The 22,388-nt window shown below is 37.8% G+C and overlaps 1 protein-coding gene across 1 annotated transcript in view; it reads right to left on the bottom strand.

Moving 5' to 3' along the window:
• LOC139138076 (uncharacterized) overlaps positions 1 to 6,566 on the bottom strand; it is a 55,325-nt gene extending 48,759 nt beyond the window's left edge. The window contains exon 1 of the mRNA XM_070706300.1: positions 6,370 to 6,566. Coding sequence (XP_070562401.1) covers positions 6,370 to 6,442 — 73 coding nt within the window. The 5' untranslated portion in view covers positions 6,443 to 6,566. The remainder of the gene's footprint in view (positions 1 to 6,369) is intronic.
• Between the last annotated feature and the right edge of the window lie 15,822 nt (positions 6,567 to 22,388).

Raw genomic sequence — 22,388 nt, forward strand, 5'->3', positions numbered from 1 at the left:
CGTGTTGTCATGGCGACTTTTAAAATTTGTATACAACTCTGAGAGTGAAACGGGTTGTTCATAGGTAACAAAACTTTATAGTCCCACTGTCGTCAATTATACCTGTTTCCTTGGGTATTAAAGGTGTGCAAGTATACTCATCAAAAGACCAGAAAATTCATTAAACGGGCAGAATCTTGTAAAATAGCCTTTTCTTGTCTGGTTAACGGGAAAAGATACCCCTGATCTATAATATGCATGAGCTACCAGCCACTGTCAGTGGGCGGGCGCGAGCTACCAACTTCAGAAAATGGTAGCCCAAGTGGAATACCAGGAAAAAAAGTTAATTTCGAGCCCTGGGCAGTATTAAACACGAAACATTTAACTTGTAATATTTCCCCCTTGTCTTGGCCTGCTGTGTTAAAAAATGTTTAAAGGTATACATGGACCATGTTCAAATTTAGCCATTGCTACCATGGAAAGGTTGTTTTAAGTTTATCGTGGGGAATTGTGGTGTATAGTGTGGAAAAGTCAAATGTTCGGATTGACCTATAGTTGTTTTTCTTGACTTTTAAATCAAGCAACAATTCCTTGGAATTTTTTAATATCCACATTTGATTCAACCCACTCGTTTCATACACTTTGTCAAAATATCGAAAAAGACCATTTTGATGGTTGTTAAAATTATAGTCAATAATTGTGACAGATGTTTAGTAGTGCATTTGCTTGATCCTGCAATAAACCGATGTTTGTAAGGGTTCTTGTGCAGTTTAATTATCCAATACAACATAGGCGGTGTTTTGTCCTTCTCTTTCAAAGGAATGCCAAATTCACTGAGCATAGATGAATGGTTTGAAAAAATATCTTCATCAGAGAGGGAGGAAAGAGTATAGGTTGTATTACTCTTATCTGAATGAAGATTTAATTCATCTATTATACACTGGATATAATAATTCCTACAGACAAAGATAATGTTGTTCGAAGCTTTGTCTGCAGGAACTACAACATATTCGTTGTGTAAAGCATCAAGGCATGCTTTGACAGATGGGTCATCTAATACTGAGGAAGAATTTACTCCTTTAGTGGGAGAACGGAGATGTGAAATACGTGATTTTATTTTGTCTCTGACTTTGCTCAGCCAGTCAGAGAGGCATTCCACATCAACTTCCTCAACTGCAGCCCACTGTCTCGCATATTTTTCAGCGGCATCCATGATAATTTTGAAATTAAATTTCCAATTAATATGTTGTGGCTCCCGATATTTGGGGCCATATTGAAAGAGTTGCCGGAGTTTGCTGTTGGTAACGATGGACAGGTCACCAGTTATTATGTGACCAAGTGGTTTATAGCAAAAGGGGGATGACAAGCAATTGCAAGTTCTGCTGTTGTTTGGAGGAAAGTTGAAATTTTTCAAGACATTGTGTAGTTAAAAAGTTTCCTACCAATGGTTTTTGTGTATGAGTAGGAAACTATAGGTGGTTCTTGAAATTTAAAATATGGAGGTATTTTTTCCACAACTTTCTTATCATGCAATATATTGCTGATGTTTATTTGGTCAATCCCTTTGTTTGCAAATTGTACATGAAAAAATAAACGCTTGTCACTGTTCAAGAGTTCTGTCCTTACTGGCTTAAACAGCCGGTAATTGCTGATATCGATTATAATTTGAACTAAACGATAATCAGGGCTGTTTTGGTTGATGTTCATCGTTTGAACTCTTGACAGTAAAAATCTCAATTTCTGCAAGGAGCAAGCAAACAAAGTAGTTCTTATTTTGTGAACTCCTAACGGTTGATTAAGAATAGACAATAGATCACTGAACTTGGGAGGACTGCTGGTATTACCATGTCTATGCCCATGGCTTCGTCGTCTTCTAGTGTGAGAGTTAAATAAACCCATCACATTTACACGACTCCCCCTAGGGCTGGATAAATTACCCACCCCAAGAATGTTATCGTTACATCCATAGGGCATAGCTGTGCCAAGTTCAGTGATCCAATAGTGTTCACGTTGCTTGCGGTAGCTCCTGCTAAGTTTAGAACTATTGGAAGGATGATAGATTTTTTCCAATATTCTGACTTTCATGTTTAGTATTGAATGTCGAGGACTGTTAAAATGAGTGTATAGGCACGTCGGTTAGATTGCCCTATTTCATACATCAAAATTTTCAGTGCGAGATGGGGGACATCCCCCTCTCGCGCTTTCCCCCTTAGGGTGTTCTAACAGTTTTACTTAGTAAAAGTACAAATTGTAAACGCCTCTCATATTGCAAAAGACTGCATCATTGCATACATCAATTTCTCAACATTTTTCCACCCAAGAGGGGGTACAATCTCCTCAGACACTATGCCCCTCAGCATCCTGCTTGTCCTCCCCCTGTACTTTCAAATTCTGCCCTGTCAGACGTCTTAGTGAAATACTTGTCATGATACCCGTCCAAAGTAAACAATACTGTATGGTTAGATACTGGTTATTGTGTGAGCTTTTATATCTACATTTTCTTTTGACTTTCAATTTCATTTTGCTGGTTTCACCTAACTTTTCTAAGGGGGTCAGTCAAAATGTCTATGTTAGAGAGGGGTTACTCAAAATCATCAGGGTTGAAATTCCTCCGACCCCTCAGGCCGTAAATAATGACGGGTCCCTTATGCAATTAATATTGATAAAAGGAAACTATAATTTGCTCCCTATTTGCGACACGTTATACACAATAGCAACTTAAGAGTACCAAATTACTTTTTGAAACAGACAAGTAAGAGATACATCTTTTTAACTGACTTTGGACACTATCAATGATAAATCTTGATTGAGAACTGTGCTGTTACACCTTTTTGACAATGTAACATTTCTTTCATTCCACGAAAAATCATATTGAATTACAAAACAAGAACTATTGCGCAATTTCTTTTCAAGAGTCACCTTACAGCAGTACTTATATCCTTCTTGGTGATTTATGTGTGTATCCATATTATTTCTAAGAGGAAATGAGAAATAATCCTCTCAGCTGACACCTTTTCAAGTATGACTTAATTAATAACTTAATCGATAACCTAATGAATCGTTCAGTTAATCAATTCTTTCAATCATTTATTCATTCATTCATTCATTCATTCATTCCATTCATTCATTCATTCATTCATTCATTCATTCATTCACTGAGCATAGATTTGCTGATTGATGGTTCCATTAATTAATCGATTCATTTGCCATCCAATAAAATATTCATTCATTCGATTCTTTCATTCGTTCATGTATTCATTCGTTCATTTATTTATTTTAGGCAAAGTTGAAATACTGAAGGTTTAGCAGTTTTCGTTTACCTGAAAATGCGGCTACACAAAAAATTTCAGTGTCCTACTATTGAGAAAAGAAATACTTTGCTTTGTGAACTCTAATAGATTTAACCCGTTGAAAGGCAATGATACAAGTTAATTATGCACTTATACGTGACTGGGAAAACTACCAGTAAATCGTGTAAGAAGAAAACATCTCACATTCCTGGCCACTTGGAGTGTTGGATCGACGGTGTGGGGAAAATCGATCCCACATTCTGCACTGTATATAACACAAGTTTTAAGTGGTTGATAAACAGCCTTTTGTTCCACTCGCAAATTATTATCCAATGGCACAATGAGTAACACATGGGCCGGAACTACGAAGTAAGCAGGTCAGACTACGGTGGCAGACGACAGCATTGTCACCATTTAGGAAAAAGTAGTACGTCGTTGGTGACAGACTCACAAAAAACGGCCGAATTTTCCAAATAACTGGTGAACATAGGGCACCTTTTGTACATTGCATTTTTTTCTGTTGGACATCTCGTCCGTAGAAGAAGTTGAAGTATCGGCAGTGGAACGTGCTACGGAGTTCGCGGTAGTGACACGGAATACTAGAGGGCCACGAAGTAGGATAGTCACTGGTTCACTTAAACATTCATTGTTTCCCTTACAATATAACGCATTTTGTGATCATAAGAATAGAAGAATCCCAGACAGAAAGGACATGGGATCAGATTTCTCACACGAGTTGGGGATATTTTGTCTCACACTCGCCTGCGGCATTTGTGAGACAAAATATCCTCAATTCGTGTGAGAAATCTGATCCCAGGTCCTCGGGGTGTGAGATTCTCTTAGTCTGCATTGTTACTTGCTGAATTTTAACATCTTCAAGAAAATGAAGAGTGGTTATGGATTTGTAGTTTTAGAGGATCGAGGGTTTCACTCATTTAGATATAAAGCACTGGCACAATCAATAAACGCTTTCTCTGGCAATAATCATTGATCGCTCCCTGAGCTCTGCCAAATTTGTAGACACGACTGTTGTCGTTTTAGAAAACCGACTAAAATTGTGGTGCATCCTGGAATATCAATTATGACTTTATCAAATACGTAATAGAAACAGCTACTTGGGTAATATTAGGTTATCTATTTTGAAATCCTAAGTAATATTCTGCCCCGTTTGACCAGGCTGAAAAATTAGAGTTCCCAGGGTAGTAATTGAATGAGATCATTTTAACTGAATACTTTACAGTTTGTGCAGTTCATTTAGTAATCGCTTTAGGCAGTTTAATAGCGGTGTCACGTACTTTCGACATAAACAACCTACAAAACCAACATCTATGGTGGTCATGCATTTTAATACGCTGTACTTAAACTATGGAACGCACTACCACTTAAAATCAGAGTGTCCCCAAACCCGAAACTTTCAAAAAGAAAACTGAACACGTACATGTTTAGTATGGTTTACCCATTGAGCGTCACAGGGCAAAACACTGTTTGTGGATTTTGGCGATATGTAAACTTTGCTGACTGATTAATTGGTATACTTTGTACGTCTGCAAGATATCTTTTCGCCCTTCCTAACATTTTTGCCATTTAAAACAAGTCCTTACTGAAGCAGTGGTAGCAAATACAGAAGTACAAGACCGGGTGAGCAGTAAGTTTTCGCTTGTTAATGTCAAGTGGGTAATTTATGAGACTCTATCAGAAGTTTGAACATTTAGAACAATTCCTTAAATTATCGCTGGCATTGGATTTCCTGTGGAAGTCGAATGTTAACCTTTAAAAAGTCACATACATAATATAATAATCTTTAGCAGAGAGCAAGCAGCTTTAATAAGACTTTGGGCATTGTTTTGTCTATTTATGTTGTGTTTATAAAATCCATGTTAATCTTCAGCGAACATGTTAAAACTCAAATATTCGGCGAGTCAGTACTGTTTTCTGTGATAGGCCTGCCAGCCAACACAATTACATACAATCGGCGTGACACTGTGAGTCCGATAAAATTCATAACAACGAATATACTGACTTATATTGACAAGATGAATACTTAAAATCTGTGTGAGTTCATGTGATTGAGAAGAGACGGCGGCTTTGTTTCTTCAAACTTCAAACTACAGCTACGTTGTACTACTTTTACAATAATATGGTGCATCAGTGGGAGGCTGAGTGACGACCAGTTCCAGCAGTGAGCGATGCACTCTGAGTCGTAGTATATATGCATACGCCTTGGTGCATTCATTCGCTAAAGTAAAGAAATTTATTCAGGCTGCGATGAAGCCCTTTTGGCGGGAAACAACAGAAGTGTGTTTGCCTTTGATTGGTTAGAGATGAATCACGTCGGAAAGAATTAGACACGTGTAGACACAGGATAATAGGATTCAAAGGAACTGACAAGATGGCAATCTGTCTTTATTGTCGACGATTTAAAAAGTAGCTATATCTACAAACATTTATCTACAAAGCCACGGCACACTTTACTATAGCTAGAGAAGTTAAGGCTTGGACGCAAGTGACCTAGAGAACCTACCCGGTTGCAGTGTTGATCTTACCAGCACATCGAAGTGTTTTGATACAAAAGACTAGAGGACTGGTACAGATCATACCGAATAAAAGGAAATCATGGAATATTATTTTTGAAAGCTTCATCATTTTGATCATATTGGCCATATGTTTGCTTCCCTTCAGTGCGAAAATGCAATGGACATCTCCCCCCTCCGCAATGCATGCCAAAAAGTTCCTGCACCTTCACGAATGTCTGAAGTCGTTAAAAATAATAGACTCTTACCCAGTTCCGATATAAAAGAATTATTTTTTTAAATGAACGCAAAATATTTTTGCACGACTGGCCGTTGTTAATGTCTATGGGACAACATTATGATATTACTAACGGCGCCTGAATACTTCTACGGCTATTACTTACAGTAACAAATGAACAAAGTACGGTTCATCCAGGCCCTTGGTCTTGCTACGGAAAATTAAACGTATTTGTTTACGGTGTGGTCTTACTCATGTGTTACATGAAACGCGCTGAACATTGGCTTTACCATACCATATAATATACCTTTCTTTGGTGCTCAAATACTTGATGAGATTAAATGATAATTACCTTCAACCAGATCCGATGCAAGAATGCAAATTGCAAGAAACAGATCCAACTTCGTCAAACGAATTCCTGCCATGGCACACACACGTTAGTGGCATGTTAGTTCGGATCCTGTCTCCATGGCATCCAGCCTCGTCTGATCAATACTACTGAAAGCAAAACTGCCGACGAAGTGTGTATTTAACAAGTTCACAATTCATGTGAGCCCAACCCACTATGAGTGTCACTATGAGGGCGCCGCTCTGCGTCGTTGGCTGCAAAACGTAATAAATGGAAGTCATAGCTGATAGCTGCCGTGCAATGAGGTACATTCGGATAAGGACAAATGGGAATCTTATAACTTAAAGACGACATTGAGTTTTCAAATTGATGTACAGAAGTGTGTCCTTTAAGCAGCTGGCCATGTACAAGAGTATAAATATTGAAGTAAAAGAGGATTACAATTATACAAGTTTTCAATAAAAGACAACGAATACCAAAACAGTAGTCCAAATTTGAGCAACCTTTTTGCCATGATAATATTGAATAAACTTACAAGTATGAGCCATGCGTCGGTTGAACTTCACACATTTTCAGAAAATGTTCGTAAGTACTTTTGCTTGTACCTATATGTCAATTATAAGTTCTTCATTGTGACAGTGGTGTACAGTTTGTTTGTTCGGCTTGCGTTTGGCTAGTTGCGGGTGCAATGACCGAAGTGATATTGGGCGCCGTTTCTCTGCATATGCGCATGCAGGTGGCGCTGAATTCTCAAGGCGAAAGAACGCAATGGATGAAATCTGTTGCTGTCGTTGCCAATGTGTTGTTCCATGCTAGAATAGGTACAGAAACTATATGTTGCTGGTTCCCATTCATACTTCCACTTTTATAACCCCTCGCTGACTGAGGTCGATGTATGTGTTCGATGGATAGGGATAATCCGTATTTCAGTGCAGGCACTGACTGTGTATCGTGTAAGATGCTCAAAGTCAAGGCATTTCTCCTTGACAATAGGGAGCTTTCAGTAAAAAGGGGGCCGGGGGAATGGGGGGTCACTTTTTTAGAAAACAGCTCAAGGGGGAGGGTCAAATTTTATAAACCTATCTTGGGAGGTCACTTTTGACAGAAGCTGATTGTATGGCCAAAACTTTGATTGTCCCTGTGATATTTCCTGAATCGGAAATCACCAACAAAATACGTACACATTATCCACAAGTTTCACAAGCAAAGAAGATGCAATGGTATCCTACATTAAACACCTTGAACAGTTAAAACTGATATAAGACAAGCGACAAAAACACATGCAACAGGTGGAAAAGTGTATATCAATTATCAAATGTACATAAATGCTAAGATATTGTCAATTTTTATATTGATAAAATCGTGCATAGTTCTCTCATAGACTACCATGTACAGTAAATCGACTTTTCAGTGAAATTCCAAAATCAAATTTCTTGCATAACCATTCACTTGTAACCACTCTAGTCTAATCAAGAACAATAATTTAAATAATCAAGCATACATAAATGCACAGATTTATCTAATTTTGTACTGAAAAAAAAAAATTATTTATAGTTTCACCATAGACCCCCCATGCATAGTGAATCGACATTTCGGTGAAATATCCAAAATCAAATTTCTTGCACAACCATGGACTTGTAACCACTCTAGTCTAATCAACAACACTAATATTAATAATCAAGAGTACACAAATGCAAAGATTTACCTGATTTTGTGTTGGAAAAAACTATTCATAGTTTCATCATAGACACCATGGATAATGAAATTCAGAAATCAATTTCTTCTACACGAATGCACATTTTACTTCCCTATTTAAGCAAAGTACATTTGAATACATTATAAAACATGTATAATATACAGATTTAGCTTGTTTTGTGGGGGAAAATTGTCAATAATTTGTCTGATAGACTTCATGTATTGTGATTTGATATTTTTGGATGAAGCACTAAATCAGCCACATATTGCCTTCTTATAGTTGCACAAAACATGGTGACCCTCCCTCAAATGTATAAAATAGAATATCTCTTCAAAACTTCTTGCGTGATAAATTGCGACTGTTCCTACAAAAGCACCAGCCCTCCCCTATGTAACTTGTCCTTAACATAACAATTGAACCAATTGTTATGTAAATTAGCTGATACTGTTTCAGTTATTCCTGGGGAGAATACCGCAGTTGTTGGGGGGAGGGTCACGTTTTAGAATGTCGGACAAGGGGGAGGGTAACATTTTAGACTGGAGGATAGGGGAGGGTCACATTTTACGGTACAGGTGTGCGCGAGATTCCCCCGGCCAACCCCCCTGTAATTACTGAAACCTCCCTTACATCAATGGAACTATTGGCATTAAGTTTATGTTAAATGAAACACGATATAAACCTTTATGTATATCCAGGCAAAGGCTAACTTTGTCTCCGTGAGCATACTCCAAGACTTGCGTCTAGCCACAGGCGCTTGACACATTGCTGGGATAATAATCGTATTTAATATGTAGAATGTCTATGCGACTTGATTATTCAATAAAAGAATTACGGTACGTAATATTAGTGTAGGCCTAGGCCTACATATTGACTGGCATTATACTGTGTCGCTATGGCTGCCTGGCTCGGGCCCGGCGAATGCAATGCATAATCATCAATGTGAAGAATGTCTATATGACTTGATTATTTAATAAAGAATAACGGAGTAGCTACCGGGTTAGGGCCCTATGAACACTGCTGCACAGAAATAAACCAAACAGAAGTAAGGTATAATTTTAGGCAGAAGAGGCTAGTCGATCGATTGTTTATGCAATCATCTGACCGTTGACCAGTTCTTATCATCGAAAACGTCCAGAGTTCGTGAATTTCGCTGATTTATGAAATCGGGCGGTGAAAAGCTTTCTTACCTTAGATTTACTTCTGTGCAGCAGCGTTCATCGAGCCTAAGCCCGGCAGCTACTGCCACTCGGTTAAGCTAACCGACATGTACAGTAATATCACGTACCGTTATTATTTATTGAATAATCAAGTCATATAGACATTCTACACATTAATTTGTGATGCAGTGCATTCGCCAGGCCCGAGCCAGGCAGTCATAGCCACTCGGTATATTGCTGCGGATCCGTAGCCCTACCACTCCACGACCAGCAAAGGGAGTGGTAGGGCTACGGATCCGAAGCAACTCGGTATAATGCTAATAGACTTGTTGGCCTAGGCCTACACTAATATAATGTACGGTGATTCTTTTATTGAATAATCAAGCCGTATAGACATTCTACATATTAAAAGCGATTATCCCAGCAATGTACCAAGCGCCTGTGCGTCTAGTAACGTTTTCTATTTTTCATTTGGCATGCTAAGCCATAAACTGTCATTTGCCTTTAAAAATAACCCGCTGCCATTCAACATCGTACAACACTCCAACATTTGTTTTAAACACTTTACTTATCATCATCTGTTCAAACTGTTCAGAATGTGACGCCAACATATATTTGTGCTGAAAATAATAAATTTAGTGCATGCGATGTAGAAGAGTAATGGCGATTGTCTTTCCTGAGCGCGGTGTAGTGCTGTTATCACGAAGTTATTGGAGAAACTTACAGCCGCTCGTCTCCGCTTCTCAATGTGCTAATACAGTCAAGCCAAAGAGTGTTCACATCAAACCGTATGCCAAGCTCAATACAACTCATAGAAGACGGCGTGGGACCACATTGCAGTCGTCTCCGTTAGAGCATTTTACAGAGAAGGTAACGTTAATGCGTTATAACTCGCTAGATGACTTTATTTAACAAAATCACTGACGCGAACCAAACCTACGCTCCACTTTACTTCTGTAAGAAGTGAAACTTTATCAGCATGGACCATCTGACAACGTGTTTGTACTTTAGTGAAATGATTACTGTTTATTAAAAGACTATTTACAGATCTCTGTCTCCCTACCGACAAGTAAACATCACGATTATTTCTTCATTCCTCAAGATTGATGATAGTTAGATTCTCTTCCGCATTTTCAAGATATGGGTTCCTCATCTTGTTGGCCAGTGACATATTTGCATTACGTTTCTTGTTCTCGCATCCTGTTTACTTCTTGTTTTCACGAGAGATGTGTATGTCGATGCAAGAAGTGTCATAAAACGTGTTAACCTTATTGACTATCAAAAAATAAATGTCTCTTGGAATTTTCAGACAGCGTTTGAATAAAAGTCACGGCTGCCAATCAATTATCTGTAAAAATACTGAATTTCAACCCGCATTCAGTTGAGGTAGAGCTGGCGATGGCATGGTATGGCTAAAAACCGTTAGGCGGTTGTTACATGACGACATTGCGTAGATATGACGACTTTGTCGCCAAATACGACATCTCGGTCACAAAAATGATTAGCGACAGCATTCCCAACTTTCACTTTAACAGTGACTCATATACTGTATCACTTCATACAATTTAGACAATTTTTGACCAATCCTGACGGGTGTTGCATGCTAGCAGGGTACGCTTACCGACTTACCGCCACTAACTAGAGGATCAGGATGTGTAAATCACAGCCGTCCCATTGACCTGGTAACGCATTACCTTGAATGGAAGGATTATTGGACCAGTTTAATGTCATATAACATAGTCGTCAGATTTTCGCACATGCCGTTATGTTTAAAAAAAGAAAACTTCCAAGACACCCCTACACTTTGACTATGTGCAAGAAACTACTCTGAAAATCATAGAAACTATCAATTATTCTATGCTTCCTTGAGGCAATTTTGTCTCCTTAAAAAAAAAGCCACCCACCAGCTCTTACTACTCAAGTAAATATTTAATGATCCCTGCCAGTTCCCGATACTTGTTATTTGAATTTATGATGTAAGCAAATATCCACCAATTCGAAACTGACAATAAATTCAGTATGAGATAAACTGACTAATTCCAGTCTCGAAAGAAGAATGGAATCGCAAACAGTAGGATTGACAGCCATGGTGCGTGCGGTTGCTTAGCCAAGCAGTTATAAACATAATTGAGCTAAACAACATTCACCTCAGAAACTTTAGTAAATGTTATGTTATGTTCACTGCAGTAAAACTTAGGGAAGACATTCAACTTAAGTTGTCGATTGTGAAGAGCTGAACAGTTTTAATATTACATGCACAATGTGACACGCGGTATTCTGAAATTGGAAGACCGGAAGTGGATCATATTGTGTTATGCGGCATGTCTGCCTATAAGAAGCCCTTCAAGTTGAAAAAAATGTTTCATATAAGAGAGGTTATTCTCGCACGTTTCTTCTTCTCGGAAATCATTCCATTATAGTCTGAACATGATGAATTTGCAGAGATTCTTCCATGGGTGGGCAGTTGTGAGACATATTTGTCCTAGAAGCTACTTTGACAGTATTGAAGCCCAGTTGAGCGATGTTCTATTTGTTTTGACTGGGATTGTGTACAATGTACGATAGTGAGGAGGTATGTGAGAGTCTAAGAACTTGACAGCGCGTATAGAAGGGTCACTGTAAGAAAATGTTAACAGCTTGGCCCGCTTACAGAATCACCTTTCTGTTCTGTCGCTGATATCTTGACTTAGGTAATTAGTAACTGTAGGTTATGAATTCGAATATGATCTAGACTTTACTGAAATTACGTGCTTAGGCGGAGGAGAGGCAAAACCAAGAGTGTCTTCAATTGTGTTATTCTTTTATAAGGGACTTTTAGTTCTCTTTGCCTTTCGCTTATCCAGGATAAGCTTGTGCCTAGATCTGTCCCCTTGAAAACTTGCATAACCCCTACTTTGCTAAAATTAGTGGTATTTGAAGAGTGAGAATGCCATTTTTCTGTGAAACTGCATTCATATTAAACTGCAAAGTGTTGCATAAAAATAGCAGTTATATTCTGTACAGAACAGAGCAATGGTTGGAATATACCGACCGAAGGGAACTGTCACAATAGATAAAAAGTGAATGTAGTTGCATGTGGTGTAATAGGAAAAGAATAGGAAAGTGAGTAAACAGAGCACAACTCAAGACAATCTGGAAACAGTACAAATAGTTAAAAAGAGATATTAGAGCAAGAGATACACGTATAACCAGATGAAAGTCGTGATGATACCGTAGTCAATTGAGTTAACAGAAAAACATAATTCAGAACTGTTTGGTCCCGTCGAGAAACAGTTCACTGTGCAAACGAAATCAGAAAGAAGTCTAAGAGCCGGGTCTTTGACAAAAACTTTTCGGCAGACAAAAATTGTAGACATACATGTTGTGTGACCATAAAAACATTCTAATCTCAGCTCTATCGACATATTAAACGAATAGCATACTCAAAGGCATACCAGGAACTCTATTTCTGACACATTCACCGTGTGAACGGGTCAGAAAACACTCTCAATAGACAGTATCACGGCAAAATAAATTACTTTTGTGCGAATACAGTAATCATAATCGTGGATATGAAATGTTTAACATACAGCGGCCTTTAAGAAGAGTAGTGGGAATTTATTACAACATCCGCTAGGTGACTGGGTATCGTATGTTGTGAGTTCGAACCCTTTTGAAACCACCGTATTTTCTACCCTGGGTTGACAGAATTACTGGCGGACAGAGTTGTCCCCGAGGCTGCCTTTCGACCAGTTTAAGCGATGTATTCATTGCTTCGCATCGATAAAGTGTGTGTGCGAATTGATAGTGAGCATACGAGCGTGAGTGCTTCACAAACTCTACAGCGTATGGAGGGGTCGCAGTCAGAAAGATTGTAACAGTTAACTTAGCTCGGTTATTGAACATATCTTTTTGAGATTGGGGATTTGGCCGAGCGGTTTTGTCTGTGGCTTCTCCGCTATGTGACTGGGTACCGTATGTTGTGAGTTCGAACCCTGTTGAAACCAGTGTATTTGTTCTGTAGTATCAACCACATTGCCTGGTACTATCTTAACTTTCCATCCCATTTTACTTTCTAGGGGTCCACCATGCTGATTAAAGGTATTTTGCAATGCCTAGTGTAACGCTTGTTGAAAAAGCCTGCATATGTGGATTTTCAATACAACACCATTTACATGTGTATGCTATGTCGACTAAATGAAATCTGGGCATATCTGTCGTTGATATGCAGAATAAAAATTATGAAAAATTTCAAATGATTAACCCACCGTACAATTTGTCAACAAACTTACCAGTGTTTAAAGATGTACTTGTCCGCAAACAATTTCCAGGCTGGCCTTAGTGTAATATATTGTTTTATTCTGTTGCTCAGCGAGTAACTTTGAATAGTGGGCGGCCAAGGAGGAGGATTAAGTCGCTTAAGAAATGGGCTGAGAGAGGGCAGTTGAGAGCTATGAAACGGGGATAGGGCCAAGGTAGAGTTTTTTTTTCAGTTGAGAGATGTAAAAGGTGATAACTACAAGTTTGAAGGGATTTATCTCTTAGGAGAGTTTCAACACCTTTCCTTTCGCACACAATTTTGTTTTGGTTAAAATATATTTGAAATTTATATTTACAAGTAAAACAAGCTGAGACAAGTCATTGAATTGCACTCTAGGTTTAGATTACATCAGAGGGTTTCACCACTGTAAACTGGTGTTACAGATATCGTGGATTTTAAGATGAAGGTTTCAATTACATTTATAAGAATGGAAGTTGAAAAGTTTTCCATGACGAAATCTGGCATGATCGGATGTATCACATCCGTTTGCACACATGTTACGACTGTAAATTTAAATGCTTAAGTTTCATGAACTATATGTGTAATTTTGTTAATTTTATAACGAACATTCAACCAAACATGGGTGATGCATAGTCATTTGAACTTGAGAGCGGTTTGTTTGATTATTTCAAGTATCATTACAGGTGTGTTAATTAAAATACTAAGCAACTATCTAGTATTCAAATTATAAGGAAGGGACACTTATGAACAACAGCTTTTGCTCTCATTAAATAAGAAACAAGAGATGTTTACTGACATTGACAATGATACCGTTACAGGAATGGGGCACTTTATTTAGACAAAAGAATTTGACAACGATATAGGTACTTCAATTAAGTCGACACTTAGAACAACTATGAATGAAATGATAGCTTATGCACATCCAACTGACTTCTGGTTCTCCAATCCTGACGATGCGACTTTAGTTAGTATTGTTTTCGAAATCAGTATTATCTTCTCAAGAGTGTCATAAATACTAATAAGTGTCAATTAATATCCTTTGATATCAAAACAATTATGTAAATCTTAAGATTTCCTCCACATCGAGTATTTGGAATTTCAATTTTTACCCATTAAAGTAGTTTTTTATACTTTTGAGTCAGCGTACGATGACTTCCTATTACGTATTTCACATGTTCTGATACGCTTTTAAAATTTTGTATGTAATGTCAAGTTTTGATGTGCAAAAGCAGACTGGGGATTTTGACGAGGGGCCCTTAGACTTTTGTCAGTCTTAGAGACCCCAGGTCTTGGTACATTTTCCATTGGTCATATTCAGATACGTTTCAATAAAAGTCATCAACATCACCTTTGTGGCGTTCCTGTGTAGCTGCATACCTCTGGGACCTCTATACAAGCTAATTCCTTGAATTAAGTTGTTGGCGACACGTAGTGAAGAATCCGGGTAATCCTGAAAAAGTTCTGGTAACCAACATCAAGAAACAATACGGTTTTTGCAGAATGACTTATTCAACAATAAAGACGGAATCATGGCCATACGACAACCAACTGCATGTCATCACCCGACTTGGCTGAAGTACATCTGGCAAAAACGGAAGATGACGGGTAGCGTAATTAGGCATTGCTGACCATTATTTCTCAGAGGAGGATGTAAGATGATATTTTTAACAGTTTACTGGTTTTGATATTAATACTTCCCAGCATCACGAGCAGCCTGAGATGTCCGTTAAGCCAAATGAGAGAGAGAGAGAGAGAGAGAGAGAGAGAGAGAGAGAGAGAGAGAGAGAGAGAGAGAGAGAGAGAGCCACCCTGGTGGGAGACAGATCCACAGATGACAGGTTGGAAACTGTCATTATCAATGTACTTTAACTAACTCTTAATAAATTGGAGCAAGTGATATATTGTCCTTCTATGTCGATTGTTAAATTGATGTATATCCCCCGTTAAAATGGGTCAGTTTAGGATAAAAGTTAAAATAATGATATCTACATTGAAATGGCCTGATGATAATGGCTAATTTCGGAGATGTGAAGTCTTGTTTCAGTGTTTAGTATTTTGCATGTTACTCGAATAAGAAGAAAATGTTTGAGTGTCATTTATTTTTCATTTAACAATCAAGCGGTGTTTGCATGAAATGGAAGTCCGCATTCTCTTTACAAGAATATCATATATACTCATAAGCGTCGGTTGATATCCTATGATATCAAAATAATCATGTAAATATTTAAAACACTCTCCAAATTGAGTATTTGGAATTTGATTTTTTATCTAAAGAAGTAAGTTTCTAACTTTTTAGCATTTGTACGATGACTTCCTGTTAAGGTTCCAAGACAAGAAATTAACCTTTTTAAGCTAACAATTATCCAGTGGATAATAAGCTAGGAACTCCCACAAATTATATATTATCGAGAAAGCCTAGATATAGGGGAACATTTTGGTTACAATAGTGTCACCGTGATTTACATAACTATCACGTGACAGGTAATATCCATAACCTTTCAAAATCGGTTTTCCCTATAAGGCTGAAATTTGTGTGAGTGCAAGTTGTCCTGAGGATCTTCTAAAGTGTGTCTCAGATTTTTTTCTTAACCTTCTAAAACAATTTTTATGAAAGGTTATGCGAATTACCTGTCACGTAATAGCAATGTAAACTATGGTGACATGGTTGTTCCCAAAATGTTCCCCTATATCTAGGCTTTCAGAAAATATACAATTTACGGGGGTCCTTAGCTAATTGGCCACTAGAGAATTATTAGACTAAAAAGATCAATTTCTTGTCTTGGAACCTTAAGTCCATGTTCGAGATATGCCTTTACAATTGTCGAGATATGCCTTTGCAATTGTGTATGCAATATCAAGTTTTGATATATATATGAAGACTACAGACTTTTGACTTCGGGGGCTTTAATATACTTTTGTCAGTATAAGCTACGTAAACATCAACATATACGTTACTGATGTTCTCTGGTCATGAATTTGATAATTTTTACCCGTTCTCTCTTTCCCTTTCATTGGCAGAAGATTAACCAACTGTTAATCTCCTGGCAAGGCCAATACGGTAGCTCATTGGCTGGTGACTATGGACAAAAAGCAGTGTGTGGTCAAGCGATCGGAGGCTACAGTTAAATTGTTATGTAAAGTACAGAGGTACATCTTGGGGAGGGGCCATTTCAAAGTTAAAATACTGGCAAAGTTAGCTGACGTCTTTCTCTGAGAGTAGAATGACAAAAAATAAAATGAATGATTATCAATGCTTTAAAGTATACTTGAAAACACCGAGAGGGCGCGAACATTTTAAAGCTTTCAGTTTCTTGGCACGTTGCCTTACAATATCGCTTTGACGTAGCAATGTAGTGAACAAAGCGTGCCTTTCATCCTGCTCACAGTTACAGTTTGTGGAGACGGCAGTTCCGTACCTTCTGATTACGAGTCTAGAGATCTTTATATTAAAGGCGGCAAGGTATATACTGTCACAAACCAAGTCAAACCTTCCAAAGATTCTGGTTATCATCATGAAAAATGCTAAAAAATATTATGATCCGCTGATTATGCAAATAGGCGCAAATTGTGCAAGCGGGTGGTCACCAATAGCTAATAAACAGTAATACAGTACCCGCAATTCCAGCATAGTAGTTGAAGTTACGTATGAACTAGTCAATGACGACCTTTAATTTGACAGAACTATATCACAAACCTATCAGGCGCTGTTAATTCCATGATAATCATGCCATACTCACGTGGCGTAATGAATAGTCTGTGTGTATTACTGATTTGGCTTGCGAAGTTTAGACTTGTTGAGTGTGTGCGCATAAATATCTCGCGTCAGGTACTTTCGTCTGCGTCACCTGTTTGAGCTGTGTTATCTAGGTCAAGGTTTCACATCCACACTACTCTAATTAGGCCATCGGTTATTTCCGACGGTCTGAAAATAGTCATGGGTCTTACTGCATGTTATCAATCCCCTATCAAAACTGTGAAAAGGGCGACTTACACTTACGGTATAATGTAAGGTATTATCACGGGGAACAGTTGTCATGTCTGTCCTCAGGTACACTGGTAGGGGTAGGTGTGTCTTAGTTTCAGCACAGGTTCCTTGTTGCTATCGTTTATTTTTATTTTATTTTAAAGATTTGTACTACCCACCTTTTGGTGTCTTGGCCTTTTGTCAGCATTGGTTTTTAAAATAAAAAATATTTTTTTCTCCTTCACTTGGTCATGTATTTGTCCTTTCATAATCTTAAAGCGAAATTTTATCACTGTGTTGTGTCTATTATCTGATGCGTTTGATTGCCTAATGCTGAAATCAAGCAAGGGTAAATTACTAATCTGTGGACGCAGTCACAAGATTATCTCCCGTAACGTCAAAGAAGTCAACAACGAACTAAGTAGAAAGGGTATACAATTGCTGGTCAGGTCATTGTTGACTTTGTCAAAGTTAATCCGGTGATAATCTGGTGACAGCGTCCACAGGTTATTTACTTACACTTGCTAGCTTTGGCCATTGGGCAATAACACTCATGATAAAACAGCGTAAGATTATCACAGGACAAAATACACGACATTATGCATGCAGGCACAGCCTGTAGAGAAAACTAGGTCTATGATAAAGTGAGGAGAACAAATTCAAAATAAAATCTTCAGAAAAGCTGTTGATAAGACCAAACGCTTTCAAGGTCGATAGTAGAAATTTTTATTGGCAAAATAAACGACAGCAACAAGAAACATGTGCTGAGACCAAGACCAACCTAACCCCACTCCCTCTACTGGGGAAGGACATGACAAATGTTCCCTATGGTATTATTCCCAAGCATATTTAGCTATTGTTCTTCTATAGTGGGGGAATTGGAAATGGCATCATGTGTGCTTGTATAAAACTAATTATTCCTGTTTGAAAAATATAGTTCAAATAGTTATCGGTTTAAACACCCGTACATTCTTGATCACCGTGCCCTTTCTCGATAACTCGTTTACATATAAAGCAATTGTTTGTCACGACATATGCTTTTGCTATGACTTATTGTTTTTGAAAAATAATTACTCATGTAAAGTAGTGTATATATCGGCAATCGATTTTTCAGGTAGACCGACAGGTATTTGTGGGTCATTTTGTTTTGTAGTTCACCGTGCAGCTGTGAAAATTGCCAAGCGGACCGACAGGGAGAAGACATAAGTTCTTTACAATTGTTTTCAACTGTTGGGAGAGGGCGGTTTGACGCTATTATAACAAATCGATAGTCAGGGGGAGTTCGAGATATAACAACTGTTAGCTGCTAGGGTTTTATTTTGTTAGGAGGTGCAACAGCTTTCCTTACCTCCAAATTGCCTTTCTTTAAAAATAACCCTTGCAAGTTACATTTACGTATAAAGCCACGGCTTGTGTCATATTTATTGCATTGAAATTACACAAATTTCAGACTAAGGAAGAGGAATTTTAAACTCTTAACCGATGCCGGTGATATAACGGAATTTTACGATTCAGAGTTTCATAACAAGTATGTGACGGGTAGTTGAAAACTTCCCATGATGAAATCTTGTATGACCGGATGTATCTCATATTCAAACTTTCGGGTACTATACCCACACATTTTACATATTGTGTGCTTCACACTTCATGCATTTACTATGCTTTACTGCATTTATAGAGTGTGTACTTCTGTTCACTGCATCGTTCATGTATACGTCATGTTTAATATGTTTAATGCTAAGACTTGTTTGTCCCTTCCTTTAGCTGTGGATGTACAAAAATATATATTTATCTTTGTACACTCATGCTTACATGGAAATGTTCAGTATACCCATGAAGTTAAAAATGTGTTTGTGAACCAGGTGGTCACTAATAAAACAATAGCGTCAATGATATGACACTGTGCTCCTCAGTGCATTTAGCGGTAGGGATGCAAGGAGAGGGGTTTGGGGAATGTTGCTGAGAAAGATGCAAAGAAAGGGTTGAAATGTGAAACTGTAATAAAACCTATTGTTTTTTTAGCAGTGAGCATCCAGCTTGGTAAACATGCCATCTTGTACATGAAGGCAAAAAACATAATTTTCACATGTCCACCAAACTTGGAATTTGCATAGATCAACATAGATCATCCAAATTGATTTATCTGCAAGATTTTGTATGTTCCTTGCTACAAAATTCTGACCCAATTGAATTATAACAGGAAAATAAGCACGCATGATTGGACAGTGTGGACTGTGTATTGCATGCACTACATCTGCCGTGATGATGGATTGCCAGACGACCACACTGCATCAAAGAACTGTAGATTAAAACGAAAACATAATTCTAAACAAACTTTCTTCGTGTCATTGATAGCCTTGATTGTCTTTGGATATTGAATGGACACATTTATTAAAGACGTCACTTTAGCTTGTCATTGATGGTGAAATGATTTTTTGCAGAAATTTGATCGGTCCAGCCAAGTACACATGCTTACTCATAACAGCTAGCTGGACTGCGATGATCACAACATTGTTTTGTGATATTCCGATACAAAATTAAAATAATTTTATTAATAGGCATTGACTATAAAGTTACAATGTTTCCTTGGGTGTTGAAACATGTTAGCATAGTGTGTTACAAACAACACACCAAACAGCAATGTTCATGTAAGAACAACCTGCTTGATTTCCATGGACTTTCTGGTCCGCCCATCACACTGGTATGTCTGTTTCCCCTCTAGCTACCGAAAATTCTTAGTAAAATTTCAAATTCAGTCTCAAAAGTTTTGAGTAAATTTCAAAATGACTGTATTAATTAAATTGTCAGTTATCAACAAATTCCTTTTGTATGCCACTACAGCTCATCTCAGAACCGGACATACTTATACAAACACAAGATTTGGCAACACCCTGACAATAAAAATAACGGAGTGTCTATTGACAGGCGCCTGTCAATAGACAGAATCCGGCTATTGACAGGCGCCTGTCAATAGACAAAAATTGGCTATTGACACGCGGGACTTTTTTCGCCATATTCACCACATTTTAGCGATATAATCTGCTCTTCTTCCACTGAAATGAAGAGCACGTTGTTCTGTCATGTAAAAATTACAAAATAAGTGCTAATACGTCGAAACAGCACTGATTTACATTTACAAATTATTCTACGTGAAGTAATTCTTCAATTGCAGATACTATGATAGAAGAGTTCAGCACTGCCAAGATATGAGTATAGCACACTGAATTTTGAACCAGAGTTATGAAAATGACTGAACTGTGTCACAATAAGTTTCTTTTATCAAATCAATCGTTTCATTTTTTCTAAGATTGTAGAGACTGAAGGTTAAGGATATTAGTAACTTTAAACCAGGAAAAAATACCAATAAGTGGAAAGGATCAAAGAAATCAACTTATTTATTTCTTTACATGTTACAAAACCAGAAAGTAACACATAAATCTTTAAGGCTAGTTTTACAAGCTTACTTGTCAATGTTTGATGATGAAAAGAAACAAAAAACCACGAATAAACCTCAAAAGCAACAAATTCGAAGCATAGATTACACAATGGTTCAGAATGTTCATTTACAAAGTTCACTCAAAATGTACTTTGAAAACGATAGTATTTTGAGTGTCAAAATTTGACAGCTCAGGGATAGAAATACTTTTTTATTTCTTGTGGAAAAAGTTTGCCACCGGATGTAAAATTAGGTGGCAATTATGAAAAATCTGGTGGCAGTTTAATACATCATGTGATCGGTATAATAAAACATTTTGTCATTGCCACATACTCATTCTAATTTATAAATTCTTGAAAATATGGTGAGTACACGTTACAAAAAGTCAACCCATACTGCAGGCCTCGAAAAATTTTTTCAAACTTACTAACCGTGGCACACGTGAATTTCATTTTTACTTGCCCGAGAGGAAAAATTACTTGCCCTAAATTTCTAATAGCTGTCCCAGTAATTTGTAACAGAGAGCAAGAGTTTGGCCATATGAAGTGAATTCAAAGAGGGAAAAAACAGATTCAAACATGAACTACATCTTGTTAAAATGAAGGACTATTACCAAATCTGAAATGTCGCGGAAGAAATGTGAGAATACTTAAATCTTTTCTGTAGATTTGGTCATCCAGAAAACATCTTTGAATTTGGAATTTTTCCACAACCTAATCCAAATTAAACTCTTTGCATAAGAGTAATAAGATTGTGTGATTTACAATGTGCATGGCTGGCTGCTGCTCTTTATTATCAAGCTGAGATCACAGACAACTGCTCTGCTAGTGTTTATCTGCCAATGCATACGCACATGTACATCTTCAACCCTTTTACCTGTTTACATGTTTACTCACTGAGCACAGCAGTCTTTCAAAGTTTTATTTTGATAAATGTATTCGTCAAGAGAGCAGATTCAAGTTTCGTTTTCGTTACTCTTCAGTGCAGATTTGTTTTCTGTAAGTGAGAGCCGATCCCTAACAACCAAGGTCACGTAATTTGAAACTGTCTGCATCTCACACACTACGTAGCTGCAATATGTGGCCTCCTTGGTCGACTGAGCCCGTTTCGACTACGATGTAAACTTGTACTTTTCAACTGGGTGTTGATTTAATTACGTTGAACAGTAAGCATTGCCGAGATCCATGGCTTCGAATAAGTTTACATCCATTTTAACCAAGCACATGGTGCAACGACACTATCCCGTGAAGCCGATCGATTGTCATACGAGTCAAACACTTGCACAAAGAGAATGGCAACCAAACTGTCAAGAGCATACCACTTTACGGCACACATACAAAACAGTGAGTTCACTCCGTGTCGTCGGACAGAACATGTCGCAAAACTCTATTTTTAAGATTTTTTGTGTTTTACAACAGCAAGAACGATTATTTTGCGATGTCGGGCGGATTTTCAAGGGTTTTCAGAAAAAACTTCTGAGAGTTGAAGGACTTACAATGATTGTAGGC

This window comes from Ptychodera flava, chromosome 8 (genome assembly GCF_041260155.1).
Source record: "Ptychodera flava strain L36383 chromosome 8, AS_Pfla_20210202, whole genome shotgun sequence".
In the NCBI taxonomy this organism is placed as follows: Eukaryota; Metazoa; Hemichordata; class Enteropneusta; family Ptychoderidae; genus Ptychodera; species Ptychodera flava.